The 21,784-nt window shown below is 43.5% G+C and overlaps 1 protein-coding gene across 1 annotated transcript in view; it reads right to left on the minus strand.

Moving 5' to 3' along the window:
• Nucleotides 1-21,784, minus strand: part of EEPD1 (endonuclease/exonuclease/phosphatase family domain containing 1) — a 92,429-nt gene that overhangs the window by 19,186 nt on the left and 51,459 nt on the right. Inside the window, exon 2 of the mRNA XM_038392471.2 lies at nucleotides 19,694-19,745. Coding sequence (XP_038248399.1) covers nucleotides 19,694-19,745 — 52 coding nt within the window. The remainder of the gene's footprint in view (nucleotides 1-19,693; nucleotides 19,746-21,784) is intronic.

The raw sequence follows: 21,784 nt of genomic DNA on the forward strand, positions 1-21,784 counted from the left end.
ATGAAAGGAATGGGCCTCATGGCTAAAGTACTGACGGGGAATCAACACATCTGGATTAAATTTCTTTCTACATATTGAAACCTGGGCAAGCTACTTTCTCCCTATGCATATCAATTTCCGCTCCGTAAAACGGGATTAATATCACAGTGTTTGGGTGGATAAATACATGAGTGTTTGGGAGGTACTGCACTGATGGGAATCATACAAGCATGTATATAATTAGGAATAATTTGCTGAAGTATTGTGTTTTATAAATGGCTATTCAATTAGTCCTTTTCAGGGAGACTTTATTAACGATCATTTAATAGTTTTTCACTAATATTTAAATATTGATATTGCGTAAAGGAAGATAAAACTTGGAGACATTCTTTGGGCCTGTCTAACAACTAATTACTAGCTATTTACAAAAGAGAGCGGAAAACCACATGAAATCAGTTTCTAATCACAGACACATGAATAGGTATGTTTTGGAAAAAAGCTTTCTACCTTTCATTCTTGATTTAGTTGTATAACGAGATTAAAGTGAAATACCAACAGCCTTGTGGGCTACAGGAGCTGAGTTATACAAGTTCAGAGAAAAATGCAAGAATGAAAGAAAGTTTAAAGAACAAATATGATGAAAGCGAGATCACCACCAAAAACCAAACCAAACCTTATGTGAACTTTGACTCTGCCTCATTTTGCCTTTCTATCTGCTTTGCCATGTCAGTTTGACCCTCCTATTCTCTGCTCTTCAGTTTGAATTGGGTCTGTGGATAGCCTTTCGATAGGCTTCTTATGTCTGCTTCTTTATTTCTTTCTCCTAATACTAAATAACTAATAATACTTAGCCCTTAAATAGCTCTTTTCATCTTCAAAGTACTTCATAAACGTTAACTAATTCATGCACCAAAGAACACTTTCACAGACTGTGGAACTGAGTCAGAGCAGTTCCGCACTAGACATTCAGCTGGGCCTCTACCCAGTCTTGTAGTGTGAATTTCCAGACTTCACCCACTCCACACACCCATCCTCACTTTGCACCTGTGAATACCTGCGAGCGCACTTTAACCACTGTAACAACTGTGACCACAGAAGTGTTAAGAATTTGCATCTGCAAAACCCCCTTGTCTTGGATGCAAATTGTAATATTAGCATGTACACAGCTATTTGAATTGTTCAAGTGAGCATGCATGTGTTTGGGGAAAAGTGGAACACATGGCCTAAAATTAGGTCCTGAGGCGCAGCTCCACAAAGGTACATAAGCGCCTCACCTCCAGACCTAGAGGCACTATGAGTCACACACTTTCCACTTGGATGTCGCCTAACCCTGTAGGTCCCTAAACTCACTTGGGACCTAGGTATTTACAGTAACAGTTCTCCAGGTGCCTAAGTTTTTGCCTCTGGGCATGTGTACTGCTACCTCCCTCTAGGTGTCCAGAAGCATATCTCCTGCCTAAGCCCCAAGGTGATCCATGAACCAGGGGAAAATAGGTGTTTGGCTGCCTTTCTTGCCCGCAGGGCCCACCCAGTAGGTGAGCTCAGACACCGCCTACCAGATTGGGTCTCATTCAAAACCTGGCAGGAGGAAGAGGTGATGGCACCCACCTTAAAACTTTTAGTCCAGTGGCTAGAGTACTCACCTGGGATGTGGGAGACCCAGGTTCAATTCCGCACTCTTCCTAGAGGGGAGCAAGGATTAGAATAGGGGTCTCCCACCTCTCAGGAGAGTGCCCCAAACACTGAACTATGAAATATTCTTACATGGGGCTCTCTCAGTCTCTCCCTGCTGGAGCTGTTCTACTGTGGATAAATAATGAAAGAATCACTGGAGTTGGGGGACTGGACCTTGAGACTCCCATCTTCCAGGTGAGTACCTTCACCACTGGACTGCAGCATCAGTCTTACTCTCTTTCTCTCTGCCCCAATGACTCTCATCATCTACCCAGGGTGGAACAGCTTCAACAGCAGAGATTGAGGGAGCCCCCAGCAGAACATCCCATAGTTTGGTGGCTTGAGTGCTCTCCTGAGAGATAAGAAACCCTCTGTTCAAATCCTTTCTCCCTGCTGGCCAGAGGAGGGAAAAATCGAACATGGCTCTCTCCCATCCCAAGTGAGTGCTCTAACCTGTAGGTTAAATGTTATATGGTCATCACTGCCTCCTCCTCTGGCCATTTGGTGTGGTGTGAGGCAGATGCCTAATTCATTCTCACAAAAAATGACTTATGCACCTCAGCCACTGGACTCCAAGTGCAGGGTTCCCATCTGTGGATTGCTAACAGAGAGAGACGATTATCTCTGTGAGAAGGGTGGGGCTTAAGACACAACCCTCTCGTCGGCATCTCCCACTGGCTAGCTTAGGCAGCTCCCCACCTAGTGTGCCGGCTTTTGTGGATCACATTCTTAGGCATCTCTCTCTCCCCATTCATTGTATCTGGAGTCTAAGGAACTAACTCAGGCTCTGTGGATCGCAGTGTTGTTCCAGAGAGTTTCTAGGTGCTGAGCACTGGTTAAAATGAACCAGATCAGAATGTGAAGCAGTATTGCAGCTGCTGCAATACTCATTTAGGGTGCTTGCATGAATTCTAAAATCACTGTGTTCTCTGCTGAAGCAACATATAGTACACCTTTGTTATTTTACTGTACAATCCTTATTTACTGTACAGTAGCCTATTTCCACTTATGAACTGAATGTTCTTGACCCTGATCAACTTTTGTAAAGATCTGGGGGGTTTTAAATCCCAAATTATTTGCTTTTCTTCCTTCAGTTGATGTTTTGGAAAACTGAATAGTGAGTTTTAATTGGTATGGGAACCCAGAGCAAAAACTCACAATTACTTCACAGAAGCCTCCTTTGTAATATCTGACAGGAAATTACACATTTTATTTTTGAAGATTTGATTAAAAAGAGATTACAGTCTACAAAAATAGTCTGGTGTCCATCCTTTAAACAAGGGAGTTTGGGATAACGGTTCAGACCTTTCATTTGTGTTTTCCTAGCTTCATTCTAAACAAAATTATTATTTATGTAAAGAAGATCTTCTTATAGATCTTCAAAAAAAAGAGAAGCACACTGTCTTTGGTGCAGGGCAGTGATATGCAGCAATGAAGAGAAAACATAATACAATCATGCCCTGTAAGCATTTGTGCCAGTGCCAAAAGAACTACAGAACTATCAACTATCTGCAGTGAAAATGGACTGAATAGTATTTCTCAACCAGTTTGTGATTTGGTGCAAAATTCTCTTCTCCTGTGTGCATGCTGGAGATCTACACCGCTGTTCTGCTCCCTGATGGGAGAGCCACATATATATATACAGAGAGAATATGAGAATTTTGCTCTAAATTAGTTTGATGCTGCACCCACTGAAGTCCATGGTGAAGCTCCCATTGATTTAAATTACGCAGGATCAGGTCCAATATGAGTAGCAGACCCTGCTGCATGATGAGGAAAAAGGTCTGAACAAATTCCTTTGGAATTCAGGGGTTGGGCAGTAATCAGCTACAAAAGGACAACAATGCAAGATTACTGCCAGAGTGAAGCCATCCATCTACCATGGTTGTGGGGGAGCTGCAGTGAAATTTTCCTCTCCCCAGCAGAAAATCACAGAGAATTCTGGAGTTTTAATAGGAGCTGTGGGAGAAAAGGAAAGGCATGGTTCTCATACATATTTATAGCTCTTATTTATAATATTGCCAACCCCAAGCATTTAAAAAACATGAATCAAATCATGAGAAAAATGTGTTGTTTTATGTGCTGCCTTCTGCTTTGGGGGCCTTTAGGGCTCACATTTTCAAGCTTTCTTCCACAAACATGAGGGCTAGAAGCTTACTTTTCTTTTCTTTTTTTTAAATGAAAGCTGAGATATCCATGTAATTACATGACTCCAGAAGCTGGAACTATAAGAAAAACCACCTAATAAAACTCATGATAAAAATGGCTTCACTGTTCATAATTTCATGTTTTCAATAAATGCAGACAGTTTTGTTTGCTCATAGAGGCTCTGAAGGTTAGTTACTAAATATTGCAAGTTATTTTTGAAGTACTTTCAAATAAATCAGTGTTTTTATCTAATTTATGCATAAAAGAATCAGTATAATCATAAATAACAAAATTAGTTAAATATCTAGTTACAGCAGAAAAAAAGGAAAGTCCTCATGATCATAATGGGATCTTTTAATCACAGAGTTCTTACAAAGAAATGAATCCTTGAACTCAGTCACCTTTTCCACATAGTTATAAAATGGTCCACTCATTTAGTTGGCTGTAGCAAGAACATGATGACCTCAAAATTAAATGTTTGTAGTTTCTGGAGAGGGAGGAAAAGTTTTAATCTGCTACCATATTAGCCTTCAGAGAAACTGTAGTACAATATCTCTCTTTGTATTTCTTTGTACACATTCTTCCAGAGAATACATGAATGTCTGGGGGATCCTATTAGCAATATTGTTAGAGCAATAAAACCACAAAAGAATATTCAGAAAACTTATTACAAATGTGCCAACCTGCACATAGCTTCAAATATGAAGAAGAATTTCAAACCTGCTACAAAGCACACTACTGTATGTTTAGCAAAGGTATATATACACCACATTTCCCACTATTATTCTGAAACTGCTCAATGAAACCATGTAGTATGCAGTAGATGTTAAAGGGAACTTAAAGTTCAGAGATATTCCTTTGAGGCTTGTTCCTACAATGTGATGAGCAACTGAAGTCAATGGGAGTGGAAGACACTCAACCTCTCAAGTTTTATGCACTTAGGGTATGTCTACACTATGAAATTAGGTCGAATTTATAGAAGTCGGTTTTGTAGAAAGCATTTTTATACAGTAGAGGGTGTGTCCCTCCACACAAATGCTCTAAGTGCATGTAGTCGGCGGAGTGCGTCCACAGTACCGAGGTAACCATCGACTTCCGGAGCTTTGCACTGTGGGTAGCTATCCCACAGTTTCCGCAGTCTCCACCGCCCATTTGAATTCTGGGTAGAAATCCCAGTGCCTGATGGGGCTAAAACTTTGTCGCGGGTGGTTCTGGGTACATATCGTCAGGCCCCCATTCCCTCCCTCCGTAAAAGCAAGGACAGACAATCGTTTTGCGTCTTTTTTCTTGAGTTATCTGTGCAGACGCCATACCACGGCAAGCATGGAGCCCACTCAGCTAACCGTCACCGTATGTCTCCTGGGTGCTGGCGGACGTGGTACTGCATTCCTACACAGCAGCAGTTTATTGCCTTTTGGCAGCAGACAGTGCAGTATGACTGGTAGCCATCGTTGACGTAGTCCTGGGTGCTCTTTTAATCGGGCGCCTGGTCAAACGTGGGAGTGACTCAGCCAGGTCATTTCCCTTGTTTCGTCTCATGGCAATTGAGTCCTACCGGCAGTGCACTGTCTTTTAATTTGAAGCTAGCAGAAGACGATGGCCAGTAGTCATACTGCACCGTCTTCTGCCGAGCACCCAGGAGGTGACGATGGCTAGCGGTCGTACTGCACAGTCTGCTGCCAGCAAGATCTATAAAGATAGATGAAGTGGCTCAAAACAAGAAATAGGCCAGATTTGTTTTGTATTCATTTTCTCCTCCCTCCCTTCTTCCCTCTGTGAAATCAACGGCCTGCTAAATCCAGTTTTGAGTTCTATCCTTGAGGTTTTGAGTTCTATCCTTGAGGCGGCCATTCAGTTTCTCGCAAAGCCACCCCCTTTGTTGATTTTAATTCCCTGTAAGCCAACCCTGTAAGCCATGTCGTCAGTCGCCCCCCCTCCATCAGGGCAACAGCAGATAATCGTTCCGCGCCTTTTTTCTGTGCAGACACCATACCACGGCAAGCATGGAGCCTGCTCAGATCACTTTGGCCATTAGGAGCACATTAAACACCACATGCATTATCCAGCAGTATATGCAGCACCAGAACCTGGCAAAGCGAAACCGGGCGAGTAGGCGACGTCAGCACGGTTACGAGAGTGATGAGGACATGGACACAGACTTCTCTCAAAGCACATGCCCTGGCAATGTGGGCATCATGGTGCTAATGGGGCAGGCTTATGCGGTGGAACGCCGATTCTGAGCCTGGGAAACAAGCACAGACTGGTGGGACCACATAGTGTTGCAGGTCTGGGACGATTCCCAGTGGCTGTGAAACTTTTGCATGCGTAAAGACACTTTCATGGAACTTTGTGACTTGCTTTCCCCTGCCCTGAGGTGCAAGAATACCAAGATGAGAGCAGCCCTCACAGTTGAGAAGGGAGTGGCAATAGCCTTGTGGAAGCTTGCAACGCCAGACAGCTACCGGTCAGTCGGGAATCAATTTGGAGTGAGAAAATCTACTGTGGGGGCTGCTGTGATGCAAGTAGCCAACGTAATCAAAGATCTGCTGATATCAAGGGTAGTGACCCTGGGAAATGTGCAGGTCATAGTGGATGGCTTTGCAATGGGATTCCCTAACTGTGGTGGGGCCATAGACGGAACCCATATCCCTATCTTGGCACCGGAGCACCAAGCCAGCGAGTACATAAACTGCAAGGGATACTTTTCAATAGTGCTGCAAGCACTGGTGGATCACAAGGGACGTTTCACCAACATCAACGTGGGATGGCCGGGAAAGGTACATGACGCTCGCATCTTCAGGAACTCTGGTCTGTTTCAAAAGCTGCAGGAAGGGACTTTCTTCCCAGACCAGAAAATAACCATTGGGGATGTTGAAATGCCTATAGTTATCCTTGGGACCCAGCCTACCCCTTAATGCCATGGCTCATGAAGCCATACACAGGCACCCTGGACAGTAGTCAGGAGCTGTTCAACTACAGGCTGAGCAAGTGCAGAATGGTGGTAGAATGTGCATTTGGACGTTTAAAAGTGCGCTGGCGCAGTTTACTGACTTGGTTAGATCTCAGTGAAACCAATATTCCAACTGTTATTACTGCTTGCTGTGCGCTCCACAATATCTGTGAGAGTAAGGGGGAGATGTTTGTGGCGGGGTGGGAGGTTGAGGCAAATCGCCTGGCTGCTGCTTACGCACAGCCAGAAACCAGGGCGGTTAGAAGAGCACAGAAGGGTGCGGTGCGCACCAGAGAAGCTTTGAAAACCAGTTTCATGACTGGCCAGGCTACGGTGTGAAAGTTCTGTTTGTTTCTCCTTGATGAAACCACCCGCCCCTTGGTTCACTCTACTTCCCTGTAAGCTAACCACCCTCCCCTCCTCCCTTCGATCACCACTTGCAGAGGCAATAAAGTCATTGTTGCTTCACATTCAGGGATTCTTTATTAATTCATCACACAAATAGGGGGATAATTACCAAGGTAGCCCAGGAGGGGTGGTGGAGGAGGGAAGGACAAGGCCACACAGCACTTTCAAACTTTAAACTTATTGAATGCCAGCCTTCTGTTACTTGGGCAATCCTCTGGGGTGGAGTGGCTGGGTGGCCGGAGGGGGTCCCCGCCGCGTTCTTGGGCATCTGGGTGAGGGGACTATGGAACTTGGGGAGGAGGGCGGTTGTAGCAGTGGTCTGTGCTCCTGCTGCCTTTCCTGCAGCTCAACCCTACGCTGGAGCATATTAGTTTGATCCTCCAGCAGCATCAGCATTGAATCCTGCCTCCTCTCATCACGCTGCCGCCACCTTTCAGCTTCAGCCCTCTCTTCAGCCCGCCACTTACTCTCTTCAGCCCGCCACCTCTCCTCCCGGTCATTTTGTGCTTTCCTGCACTCTGACATTGTCTGCCTCCACGCATTCATCTGTGCTCTGTCAGTGTGGGAGGACAGCATGAACTCAGAAAACATTTCATCACGAGTGCATTTTTTTCACCTTCTAATCTTCTCTAGCCTCTGGGAAGGAGAAGATCCTGTGATCCTTAAAACACATGCCGCTGGTGGAGAAAAAAAAAGGGACAATGGTATTTAAAAAGACACATTTTATAGAACAATGGGTACACTCTTTCACGGTAAACCTTGCTGTTAACATTACATACATAGCACATGTGCTTTCGTTACAAGGTCGTATTTTGCCTCCCCCCACCGCGTGGCTAACAGCGGGGAACATTTCTGTTCAGTCATAGGCAAACAGCCCAGCAGGAACGGGCACCTCTGAATGTCCCTTTAAGAAAAGCACCCTATTTCAACCAGGTGACCATGAATGATATCACTCTCCTGAGGATAACACAGAGAGATAAAGAACGGATGTTGTTTGAACGCCAGCAAACATACACTGCAATGCTTTGTTCTACAATGATTCCCGAGTATGTGCTACTGGCCTGGAGTGGTAAAGTGTCCTACCATGGTGGATGGAATAAGGTTGCCTTCCCCAGAAACCTTTTGCAAAGGCTTTGGGAGTATATCCAGGAGAGCCACGAATGCCAGGGCAAATTAATCATTAAACATGCTGGCTTTTAAACCTTGTATAGTATTTTAAAAGGTAAACTCACCAGAGGTCCCTTCTCCGCCTGGTGGGTCCAGGAGGCAGCCTTGGGTGGGTTCGGGGGGTACTAGCTCCAGGTCCAGGGTGAGAAACAGTTCCTGGCTGTCGGGAAAACCAGTTTCTCCGCTTGTTTGCTGTGAGCTATTTATAACCTCATCATCATTGTCTTCCTCATCCCCAAAACCTGCTTCCGTGTTGCCTCCATCTCCATTGAAGGAGTCAAACAACATGGCTGGGGTAGTGGTGGCCGAACCCCCTAAAATGGCATGCAGCTCATCATAGAAGCGGCATGTTTGGGGCTCTGACCCAGAGTGGCCGTTTGTCTCTCTGGTTTTCTGGTAGGTTTGCCTCAGCTCCTTAAGTTTCACACGGCACTGCTTCGGGTCCCTGTTATGGCCTCTGTCCTTCATGCCCTGGGAGATTTTCACAAATGTTTTGGCATTTCGAAAACTGGAACTGAGTTCTGATAGCACAGATTCCTCTCTCCGTACAGCGATCACATCCCGTACCTCCCTGTTTGGTCCATGCTGGAGCTCTTTTGAGATTCTGGGACTGCATCATGGTCACCTCTGCTGATGAGCTCTGCATGGTCACCTATAGCTTGCCACACTGGCCAAACAGGAAATTGAAATTAAAAAGTTTGCGGGCCTTTTCCAGTCTACCTGCTCAGTGCATCTGAGTTGAGAGTGCTGTCTAGAGCGGTCACAATGGAGCACTCTGGGATAGCTCCCGGAGGCCAATACTGTCTAATTGCATCCACAGTACTCTAAATTTGACCAGCAAAACCGATTTCAGTGCTAATTCCCTTGTCGGGAGTGGAGTAAGGAAATCGATTTTAAGAGCCCTTTAAGTCGAAAAAAGGGCTTCATCATGTGGACGGGTTAAATTGATTTAACGCTGCTAAATTCGACCTCAATGCCTAGTATAGACCAGGGCTTATTGCTTGTTCTTGCTGCCACTGAAGTGAATTGCAAAACTCCCATTGACTTCAACGGAGTGGAATCAAGACCTTAATGCTAGATTCTGATACTCTTATTCACCTCCAGTAGTACTTTAATCATTGAGGAATCAATAGGACTATTCAAGGTCAATCAGATTATCAGAATCTAGCCCCTAATTTGCAAGCCAAATGGAGAAATTCCCTCTGAAGTACAAGATAAAAAAAGAACTAGCTTCCAGTTCAATAATGAGGGGAAAAATAATAAAGCTATACCGATTTGCCATGATCTGGTATCCCTGAATCTATTTACCTTCTCGCTGCCATGAGCATTGCATTGAGCAAGCCAAAAGGAAAAAGGAGCTGTAAAAAGAAACTTATCTGAAGAAGGATTTTTTAAAATTATACTGACATGTTTCCTGGGCTGGGATAAAATTATACTGCCACATAAAATGTGACAGTAACCAAGATAGAAGAAAAAAGCTTTAAGGGAAGAGGGAAACCATTTTGATCTGATTTTAGCAATTTCAGGAAAGTGGCTCTAAAAAGGAAAAATATACAAATCAACAGTTTTCTGCCACATCACAAATGTTTACCCTTTTCTGCATTCCTCCATAGATTTCTCATTTTATAATACATTATGTTATACTTCATAATGTCATGGAAACAGATTTCATCATATTTCATTATTTCTTTTGGGGTGCTTATTATCAGGAAAATATATTCTAATCTACTACCTTCAAAAGACTTCACTACACATGAAGAAAACCAGTTTCCTCGCAAATTTCATTTTATTATCCCCTCCTTTCTGATTATATATATTTTTCACATCTTTAATCCTCAGGCAGAGTCCTGATTTAACAACGATTCTTTGCTGACACAGAAGACAGTTGCTAGTATATTTTTATGAGGAGGAAAAGAAAACGGCAGGGTTTTCTGTCTTCTCCTTCTGTTGCCTTCCCCCACACTGATTATATTTAAAGAACTGACCTTCTGTATTTTAATCGCACAAAATACTGTTTGAACAGTTCTAATGGTCATTGGCTCCCCATACAGAGTGAATGCATTACTAATACATTTAGACAGCTAAAAGCTGATTTAGCTTGATATTATGGGGCTCCTGCTGCTATGTAAATTAAAAAACAACAACAACTGACTAAACAACAATCTAAAACTAGGCATAGAGCTGTTGGCCTTTGCCTCTTTTCCCACTATCTTGTCCAATAAGATCAGCCAAAAAGGACAGAATAAGGGCTCCATATACTATTTCTACCACCTCTGAAGAAAAACTATATGGTCAGCAGCAAGTGTGTGTCCACTGTTTCTTGTTCTTCCTTGACCTGGAATTTTGTGGGCTTATTTTACCTGTGGCTGAAATCCAGACTACTGTCACAATAGGCTTGGTCATGCACTTAGCACAAACACCAGAGAAAGGTGTGGCATGGAGATACACCACCCAATGGGGAGCACCCATATGCACAGTGCCTCTTGGACTATCCCATCTGTGCTGCGGGAGAGGGGAAATTTGCAACCGCTTTTTAAAGAAAGCAATTATAATAGAATGTTAGGGGACTGTCAGTCACTTTACCTGAATTCCCCATACCATTTTATCTGCCTACTTCCCTGCAATGGAGCACAGAGATGCCTACACATGATACACAGCATTGCTTCCCCCTGTTGCTGACTACATATCAGCTGTTCTCAATGGGAGTGAAAGAGATAACCACTCTGAGAAGCCCTGAAAGACATGAGGCAACATAAGGACCTCTGCTGGGAGCAGCAGCTCTGAACTCTGGGTTGGCCAGGCCCCATTAAAGTCTCCTGATAGAAGCAGGCCCACTATGGTTCCCAGGTAGCTTTAAATCACCCTGCACCCTGAAGAGTGCTGGAGAGGGAAGGGAAAAGATATGGCAGTGGGAGAAATGGTGGAGGAAGGAGAGAAGAGTGAGAAGTTGGGCTGTGATCCTGTCAGCGTTACGAAGTGGTGCTGGTGATTCAAAAGCAAGCATTCTCGCTTCCGTATGAGTATTAGACCAATGATTCATGGAACTATGGGCCCGCAAAGGTGCCATTTCTGAATGCAAGAGTAAGGTTGTGTGAATCTGTGCCCTGGTCAAATTACCAAGAACATAAGAGTGGCCATATTGGGTCAGACGGGGGACAGTGCCTGTAGTTGAGAGCAGCATCCGGAGACCTCTGCGCCCCCCTTTCCCAGGGACAACAGGGATGTGGTGCCAGCCGCTTCTGGGAGCGGCGCAGGGCCAGGGCAGGCAGGGAGCCTGCCTTAGCTCCGCTGTGCCATGGGGCTGGCAATCCTGCAGGCCAGATAGACCGTATCCAGCATGCAGGCCATAGTTTGCCCTCCCCAGAACTAAATCCACCCACACAATCAAAACACTCCACTCTACCAAATTACTTAATCTACTGCACATGCTTCACCCTCTGGGGAGAGGATGAGGGGGAAAAACAACACAAGTAGAGGTAATACTGAGGAGCTACCTATTCTTTCCTTGCCCATTCCTTCTCCTTCAGCAAGAACAAAACAAACCGATACATAAGTCGAATTTGGGCAGGGTGAGCCTTTGACAATTGCCTCTGACAAACAGAACTGTTTTCTGCTCTGGCAACAAGTTTTATCCAAAGCAAACTCTCTCTCAGTGCAAAGGCTGGCAAGACTGCCGAAGTATGGCACCATTCAGAAATGCCTTCAGCACTCTCCAGCACTTTGGATGTAAACTTCTCTCCTGCACAGGCTCACAGCTGTTGCGTTTTACTTATATAAGAAGTATTTACGTTTGAAACTCAGGAAATTGTCTGCAACCTTGTCAGAGGCCATTTTGATAATGTAGATCATAATTTCTTATGTTCTTGTCCCCAGGCCTAAACTGACAATGAGAAAGTAAGATGTGAAAGTACAGATACTTAAGGGTCAGATTATGATTTCTTTACTCACACTGAATAGCATCTTACTCCATGAGAGAAAATGATTCAAGTATAAATTTAATATGTGCGTAGAGGCTTTGGGTCTTTTAAAGAACACTGCTACATAGTCTCGTCTGGAATTGTTACTTAAACTTTTTAAAGTTATATATGTGTAAGAATTTTTGCTAAATTTTGGTAGTATTCTAAAAGACAGATTCTCCCTTTCATGTGTGAGAAATGCACTCTCCGAGGCAAGCTTGACTCCTGTGGGAGAAAAAATCAGGTTCTCGACACAAAATAGCAGCTCACTTTATCTAGCAAACATTTCTTCAATACTTTTTAACTGTGGTATAAAGGGAAATGGGTATTAATGTGCTAGTATAAATAAATAATACATCTCAATTATATAGTGCCCTCCAGCTAATGATCTAAAAGCATTTCAGCAAAACTAAGTGATTATGCCTCAGGTGAAATAGGCTCATTAAATATTATTCTCCCTACACTACAGAATGGGAAGCAGACAGAGAGGTAAAATGATCTGTTAAAGGTTACATTGTAAGTCAGTGCCAGAGTCAGCATTAAGCTCCCAGGTCTTTTAGCACTCCCAAGTCTTTTAGCATCTCCTCCTGTTTTCAAACCACTAGAGCATGCTGCCTCCCGTATCACTATAGAGAGCATAAATATATACTCAGATGTTAAAACAGATTAACAAAAAAAAAAAAGTTTTAAGCACAGTCAATATTTACAACTTCTTAACTAACCCGGGGCTCATCCCTTGATTTGTGTTAATTGAAATATTATTATTTATCAGTTACAGAGTTGGGGGACAAACGCTTCAGTCCTGTGGCCCTTATTAGTCTGGACTCCCATTAACAGTTCATAAAAATATGCACAGGAAGATGGTGTACTGGCCTAAATTCAGTCCTAGTCTAAGCAGGGGCGCCTCCTGCTGGAGTCAATAAAACTTACGTCCATGAGGGAAAAAATTGTTTTTAAAACAATGGATTGGACTCAGGAGACCTGGATTCAATTCCTGACCCATCCAGACTTCTAGGGTGACCTTTTGCAAGTCATTTAATCTCTGTGCATCTCCGTTCCTCATCTATAAAATTAGGATAATAATTATTCCCTACCCCATGGGATGCTGTAAGGATAAATTCATTAATAATTGTGAGGTGGCCAAATACTATCATGATGAGGGCAGTAGATAGATTATACCAGGTTCTGTTTGTCCCAACATATATACACACACAGCACATAAACACACATACACAGACTCATACACTTTGGAGTGTAAGCAGAGTCAGGATAAGCTCTACCCTGACATCTGGTGGTGAATTGTGGCAAGCTGTGGAAAAGAACTTCAGGGGCTATCTTGTTTGCATAGGCACACCCACGCCGCCTAGCATGAGCCCACAGCAGCCCAAATGGTCACTTTGGCTGCTGTGGGATCCCCAGTTTCTCTATTATTGGGGCAGAAAGAATAAAGTGTTGATACCCTGGTTATGTGAATCAAAGACAATGAAATTGTTTTATGATGGAGGAACTCGCCATCAACTAAGTAGCACTCGCTAGACAAGGGACCTGGGTTCCAAAACCCAGTGAATTGAGAGAGATGCAGGCACGGCACGGCACGGCACGGCACGGCACGGCACGGCACGGCACGGCACGGCACGGCACGGCACTTGCACCTCCTTGTCTCTCCACTGTAGAATATCAGAGCTAATTTTGATTCCATTAGGACTCTCATTACAGGCTGCTGAGCTGAATTCACTTTTGGCCAATGATGCACCAGTACTGAGGCTCCCCTACTACAAGCTGAAATCACTAAAGAGCTAAAATTACTAAGAGCTGAAATCACTGAACGCTGTGTTAGGTAGTGTGGGGGGGGGCCCTGAAGATATATTGCGGAGCAGAGCAGTTCATGGGACAGCTGGTGGAGTGGAGCGGCTGGCGGGGTGGCTCGCGGTGAAGGCTGCAGCAGAACCCCACGGAGAGGCAGGGCAGGTGGCCTTGGACCACGTAAGGTGCCCCTTAACACTCCCCCATTTCCACCCTGGCTGGGAGGTAAAACTCTGCAAATAAACTTTTCAACTCTGGGCCTGCACTGACCAGGGAAAGAAACTTTTGGGTTGTTGGACTTTTGGGACTTTGGGTGATTTTTGGGTTGCTGGACTCAAGAACCAAAGGGAAAGGACATGGCCCAATTTGCTGGGGTGGGTCTTTGCTCATGGTTTGGTTTATGAACCCTGTTGTTTAATTTAATTTAATTTAATGCTGATGTTGTTTACCTCATGTTATTAAAGATTTTCTGCTACACTGAGACTCTGTGCTTGCGAGAGGGGAAGTATTGCCTCTTTGAGGCATCCAGGGTTGTGTGTGTAAGATTTTCCCAGGTCACTGGGTGGGGGCTCGAGCTGCTTTTGCATTGCATTGTTGAGAGGGAACCCCTATGTACTGAATCCGGCCCTTGCTGCTATCAACTTGGCCTGGCAGAAGGGTTACAGGAGTAGGTGGGAGAGGGATAGCTCAGTGGTTTGAGCTTTGGCCTGCTAAACCCAGGGTTCTGAGTTCAATACTTGACAGGACCATTTAGGGATATGGGGCAAAAATTGGGGATTGGTCCTGCTTTGAGCAGGGGGTTAGACTAGATGACCTCCTGAAGTCCCTTCCAACCCTAATCTTCTATGATTCTATGTACACAAGAACTGACATGCCTGTACTTAAACATGCAAATAGGAAACATGAGCTGTTATTTCAAATACTGAACTCCTCTTTTTCTGCTTAACAGTCCGTTCACACACACACACACACACACACACACACACACACACACACACACAAATCTGCTTTACTCTGAAAGGGATTTAGAAAGCACAGTGATTACAATGTGTTTAATCATGATTAAACACTGATCTGTCTCAATCTACTCAAAAGTAGACTAGCCCTCCCCCCCAGCTGACATTCTAATAACTCAACAGAGGTTGTCAAAGTAAGTGCAGATAATGTCAGCACAAAATACTGTATTGAATCAAGAACACTGAAAATACTTTTTTGTTAAACATCTCTGCCTATCAATACACTTTGCAAACCACAGAAACTGCACCGACAGCACTTCACAACTCAGCATTTTAAAAATATGTTAGAAGTGCCTGAAATCCCCTCCAAACTGCAATAATTGTACAGCTAGAAAGGGGAATGCAACAGTGTTGCCTCTTTTCTCCCGTCCTTTAGATCTTTCCCTGGAACACCCGGCAATGCTAATAATGCAGCACGCAATACTTAAAGGCATCTCTATCAAGCAAACAGAATTTGATATAAGTTGCTATGCAGTTGACATTTGTCTTATAGTAAATAAACCAGCCTGCTCAACACCACACCCACTGTATTTCACTGATGCCTCTGTGGGTCTATATCAGGTTCTGCATCAACAGGAATGGTCACACCTACGGGGCAGGTCCAAAATATCGATTTTAACATTTACTGTTTCACATCACAATACAAACAGAGGTGCACAAAGGTGACCTGAAATACTCTTCTTACTGCTCAGTAGGGTGAAAATAGCTAAAAATGAACATATATCCTATGAATTACTTGCATTTTGGGATTGTCATCAATGCAGATAAATGCTACATGTTTTAAAACAAGATAATTGTGTTCTTTTTATGGGAATGGAAACAGCCCTATCACATTCATATGATTTGGGTGGGTGGGGGGGGGGAAGAGACCTACCAGAGTCATGCCTCATCAGGGCATATATGGGACAAACGCAGCCGAGCCTCACAGGAACAAAGGACACTGGCCTAGGCAACAACAAAGGATCTGTTGGACTCTCGAGTGAGTCATCCCCCCTTCCTTTGGTCAGTTTGGGACTGTGATGAGGTAATGCTCACCCGACACTGAAGGGGGAGGGCAAAGCCAAGAGGGAAGAAAGGACATGATAAAAGGGAGATATGTTTGCCATGCTCTTCCTCTCTCTTTCACCTACATCTACAGACATCACCACCAAGCGACTGAAGCGCTGATCAAAGGGGAAAGCCTGGCTGAAGGGCAACTAGCCAGCCTGTGGTGAGAAGCATCTAAGTTTGTACGGCTATTGAAAGTGTTAAGATCAGCTTAGAATGCGTTTGCTTTATTTCATTTGATGAAATCTAATTTTTATGCTCTGACTTATAATCACTTAAAATCTATCTTTGTAGTTAATAAATCTGTTTATTCTACCTGAAGCAGTGCGTTTGGTTTGAAGTGGGTCAGAGACTCCCCTTGGGATAACATGCCTGGTACATATCAATTTCCTTGTTTCCTTGTTAAATTGACGAACTAATATAAGCTTGCAGCGTCCAGCGGGCATAACTGGACACTGCAAGACAGAGGTTCCTAGGGTTGTGTCTGGAACCAGAGATACTGGCTAGTGTCATTCGGCTGCACAATCCAAGGAGCAGCTTACATGCCAGAGGCTGTGTGTGAACAGCCCAGGAGTGGGGGTTCTCATAGCAGAGCATGGTAAGGCTGGCTCCCAGAGTCAAGGATTGGAGTGACCTAGCAGATCACCAGTCCAGATAACACCAGAGGGGAACGTCACACAATTCCACTGAAGTCAAGTGAAATAACTGCTACCTAGCATGAGTAAGGGTTGCAATACTTAGCATAGAGCAATTTGCTCTAGCTAAATCCAGACAATTTCACCTCCTGGCCGGGTTCCCAAGTAATCCTTAAAATTCGGGCAGACCCTTGTGGGTCTTCAGGTCAAATTTGGCCAGAAGGTTAGATTTTTCTAAAATTAAACTTCTACAAAACCTTAGAACAATGTAATGTTTCCATTATTATTTAATTCTAATGATAACAGATTTGTTTGTTTTTAATAAAAAACAAATATTTCTTTACATTGTATGAAGCCCCATATGTTGCAGCATTGTTCTAGTCTGTGAGTACTTGAAAGTAAAACTGACCAATCTATTTATTGTCCAAGCTGGGAAAAATGCAAAAAGTAAACAAACATAAGTAGTTAAAGATGAGATTTAAAAAAACAAAACAACCAACTTTTGCTTTAGAAAAATCAAAGTATAAAGGTAAATAATTTAAATATACAGTTAGATCTTTATCTTGCTCTTTTTCTTGTGTTTAAGGTGTGTGTGTCAAAAACTAACATACTGAATCAGGCTATCACAGGCTGTTTTCATTCTACCACCATAAAGGAGGTGCTATGTTCATAGCCTAAGAAACTGCTAACTCTTACCCCAGCTCTGTGAGTCAAGGCAGTGCTGCCAGTCCCTCACTTTCATGAGTATCTCCCCAAAATCCAGATAAACTTTTAAAAAAGATACAAAAACCTGTTAATAGTTATTGCCTAATCACTTATTTTCCCATATCTAGGCCCTGATTCTGCAAAGATCTATGCACATATTTACCATTACACACTTCTATGAGACTTTGCCTTCAATGGGACTACTCCACAGTGTGCAAACTTACGCATGTAAACCGATCTCTGTAGGATTGAGGGGGAGCTCTTTCTCCTCCTCCTCCACAGATGTTCACATAAAACCTTTGTAAGTATATTATATCTCACCTTCTAAGGAAACTTTTAAACATGAACGCAGGATTCTGTATCAAGAAATGAAAAATTAGGCTACTGAAGTTAAAGAAAATATAATATTAATGAGTACCCAGTAAGATGATGTGACAAAGGTCAGAAAATGTATTAAAGGAAAAAACACCTTTGTTCTTAAAAAGTCAGCTATCTTAAAAAAACCCATCCAAGAAATCTAGATTAAAGAAATCTAAGGTATACAGATTAGTAAAAGATATTTAGTATTTTGTGTTTTTTCTACAACACTATAGGATTAAATAGCAATTTAAAAGACAACATGAGTTGCATATGCCACAGATGAACTCAGATAGCACAGAGATCACTGTTCTAGTCCCATGTGCTTAAAAAAAAAAATTAAAAAGAGAAGGATGGGGAGTGCAAAATGTTCCTGTATGTATATAATACAACAGTTATTTTCCAGGGGGGGATAAATTGGCCTTTTTAATTCTTTAAGCCTGGCATAGTATCAAAGCAGATATAAAATAGCCACAGAGCTTAATTTAGAAACATCATTTTTCTTATGTTGAGCTTTTATGAAGAGCTTCCTGCAAAGCTACAAACAATGGTCTGTCTGGCAAACAGACCACACTGAGGTCACCCTTTTTGCAAGGCCTTGTTTAAGGAGGAATTAGGAATTTTGCCAAAAGGTAAACAGAGGTCTGCCAAAGACATGTAGAATTAAAAGGCCACTGACCCTCAAAGAGGGACCCTATTAGATCCACCACCAGAAACAAAACAAACAACAACAAAATCTTGTTTGTTATATATATGTATATAATGAGTAGGTGTATAAAAAGAAAGAAGGATCAGATATTTGACGCTCTTAACCAAAAATCTTGCTCTTAGTCTACTGAAGCCAATGAAAGAACTCCCACTGACTTAAAGAGGTGTGGATAAGTCCCTTGGTGAAACTCACCCCAAAACAAAGCACAAGACAAGACACAACTTATGCTGGCCCTCTGCACACAATACCAAGGGTTGTTCTTGTTGTTCAGGACTGAGGTAGTTCTCTACACATGTTCATTCTATATCTCCTAGTATTTCTAGAATATTGATCACACAAAATGAATGCAGGGTAGGCTATAGCAGCTGCAAATGGAGTGGACAACAAATAGGATGTCTGGTTCTCCATGGAATAGATAAGTATTTTTGAAAGATCTGAAGCTGGAGTGATTATAAATACATGATTCTTATGATTTACATGAAAAGCCTGGCTCTGGTATGGCTCCTTAAATCTGCTTACTCAATCTCAGTGGCCTGTTTGTGATACATTCTTGGCCTTGTCTCAATAGGAAATGTATGCTAAAAATTTTCCTTCATTGCAACCAGTACAGCTTCATTGTTGGGATCACTAGTGTAGACTGGATGCCAGCAGCTGCCATTGTCTTAAACACCATGTTGTGTTGACTTGTTCTGAGTATTCCAATTGTTGGAGCTCTCTCTACATCAGTGCTCCTACCACTGCATAAAGCCACTTTTCCCCTGGCCACGCCCCTCAGGTTCCAAAGGGAGACAGCACAGAACTAGGGCCTTCCTGACCTCTTTGGATATTCCTCACTTTTTTTTTTGCAAACCATGTACTTCACTTAGCTACTAGGAAAGTTGCTTTGGAAATGCTCCTACAGATTAGAGAGAGATTTCTTTTCAAATCCCGCTATAGAGTAGAAAAGCCTCCAGGGAATACAATCAGTTCAGAACAAATGTTGTCCCTCTGTCACGATGTATTGTGAAGCTGAAAAGAAGTCCTACTTGTTTATGTTTTATGCTATTTGATTTCACGTGAAGTTTGGAAACCCTGCTGACATTAAAAGATTTGAGCTTGAATACATTTTATTGTTGTTGTATAAAAGGTTAAAAAAATACCTTTCCCAAAGCATCTCTATCGACCAGCTCCTGCACTGCCAAGAGCTTGATGCTGTAAGAGAAAAACACAAAAAATGAATAATTTAATGGCAAACATTTCCAAAGCACCAGTTATACTAGGATTGAAATCTTACCCTTATTTTTTTTCTTTCAGAAGGTTTAAAATGCCTGTTGTGTGATGCAGCATGCAGGAGTCTACAATAAATCACGGGACAGGCACTGTTACGTGCTTTGCTTGATCTGATCTAGCTGTCCTACATAGACTTTTTGGTTCCTAAATTAGTAAGCATATTCAAATTCGCCCTATAAGAGTAGTCCACTAATCATCCCATTTGCACAGTTTAAAACAACACTGAAAGATCTTTTCAAAACAAATACTGAAGAAGTATTTAACAGAACGGTCATTTTTCTGTCCAAACGTTTACAGGTCTGCAGTTGCTCTTTAAACAGTTTCGTTCTTAGATATCAACAATTTACCAGTTTTCCATGGTATCCATCACTCGATATTTGGGACACTCTACAAAAGTTACAATATTTAAAACAGAACTGGGCTTAAGACATTGGACGGGGGAGGGGGGGAGGAACAAGTTACACACACACAAGCCTAAAGAAAACTGCCTGGAAAGAAGTATATGATTTACCCCTTTTCTATTCAAAGCCTTATTCCCTCACCATTACACAAATCTCTTCTTGGCCCACAAAGGGCTAAATCTTGCTCACCCTATGCCAATGATTTCAATGGGACTATATGTAAAATGATTTGGACTCATCCACGATGAGTAGTAACTTAGCTCAACATCAGTCTAGCAGGAAATGGGGCTGGAACAGTATGTTAAAATCCAGGTCTTTCTGTATTTTCCCACCCCAACCCCTGCTGTATGTCGGAACCCCCTCCCACACCCAAGCTCCCTCCCGTACCCCAACCCCAGCCCAGAGCCCACATCCTAGCCAGAGCTCGCACTCCAGCCCCCTGCCCCAACCCGGAGCCCCCTCCTGCACTTCAAACCAATCAATCCCAGCCCACACCCCCTCTAGCACTCCAACCCCCTGTTCAAGCCCTGAGTCCCTCCTGCACCTCAAACCCCTCATTCCTGGCCCCACCCAAGCCTGCACCCCCAGCCAGAGCCAACATCCTCTCTAGCACCCCAACCCCCTGCCCCAGCCTGGAGCCCCCTGCTGCACCCTGAAACCCTCATTTCTGGCCCCACCCCAGAGCCTGCACCCCCCAGCCAGACCCCAACCCCTGTCCCAGCCTGGTGAAAATAAGCAAGTGAGTAGGGGTGGGGAAGAGCGAGAGACAGAGGGGAGGGGGAAAGGAGCGGATGGGGGCAGGGCAGGGCCGGGGCCGGGCAAGGGTGTTTGGTTTTGTGCAATTAGAAAGTTGGCAACCCTAACGTAGGGGTGTTATTCTACCTGTAGCGAAGTAGAAATCTTGGCCACTACAGGGCCTGTCTACACTACATATTTTTTGAAAAAAAATCGTATGCATAGTACCCTCAGTTCAGCTGCACTTCTAATCAAACTGGTAGGAACTCGGGTGCAGCTAAGGCTCTGTGGTTTCCAGTGTTTTTACAAGTGAAAAAATGAGCATAACAGCGAGGAATCAGGTATCATTTCCCTCTCCTTTTTTTGCAAGCTTCAAGTCCAAAAGCCCATTTTATACCAAACTCACTTCCGAAGGAACCCTAAGTACTGTTTTATACACATTACTTATAAAGCGCGCTGGCCATTTCACATTTTGGACTCGATTCAAACCTGTTTGGGTAGCGGGTGCAAACTTTGCACCCGCTGTACCAGCAGGGTCATTCGAGAAGCCAAAAGAACTGTTTGCTCTTTTTCCTGCTCATGGGGCTTCACCAGTAGACATCGGGTATAACGTACAGTCAAGGCTCCATGGACTGAAGGCTAGCCAGAGTACGGAATAAGTCAGTAGCTTCAGCCATGCCACCTAGCAGAAATGTGTGTCACCTGGTAGAACAAAAACATTCTCCACCACCAGCGTTCTGCATTATGCTGATATTGCCACTCCGATTACCATGCTTCCTTTCCAGTCTTACAGCCAGCCACTGAACAGATTGTCCATGTGACCCT

This window comes from Dermochelys coriacea, chromosome 2 (assembly GCF_009764565.3).
Source record: "Dermochelys coriacea isolate rDerCor1 chromosome 2, rDerCor1.pri.v4, whole genome shotgun sequence".
Classification (NCBI taxonomy): Eukaryota; Metazoa; Chordata; order Testudines; family Dermochelyidae; genus Dermochelys; species Dermochelys coriacea.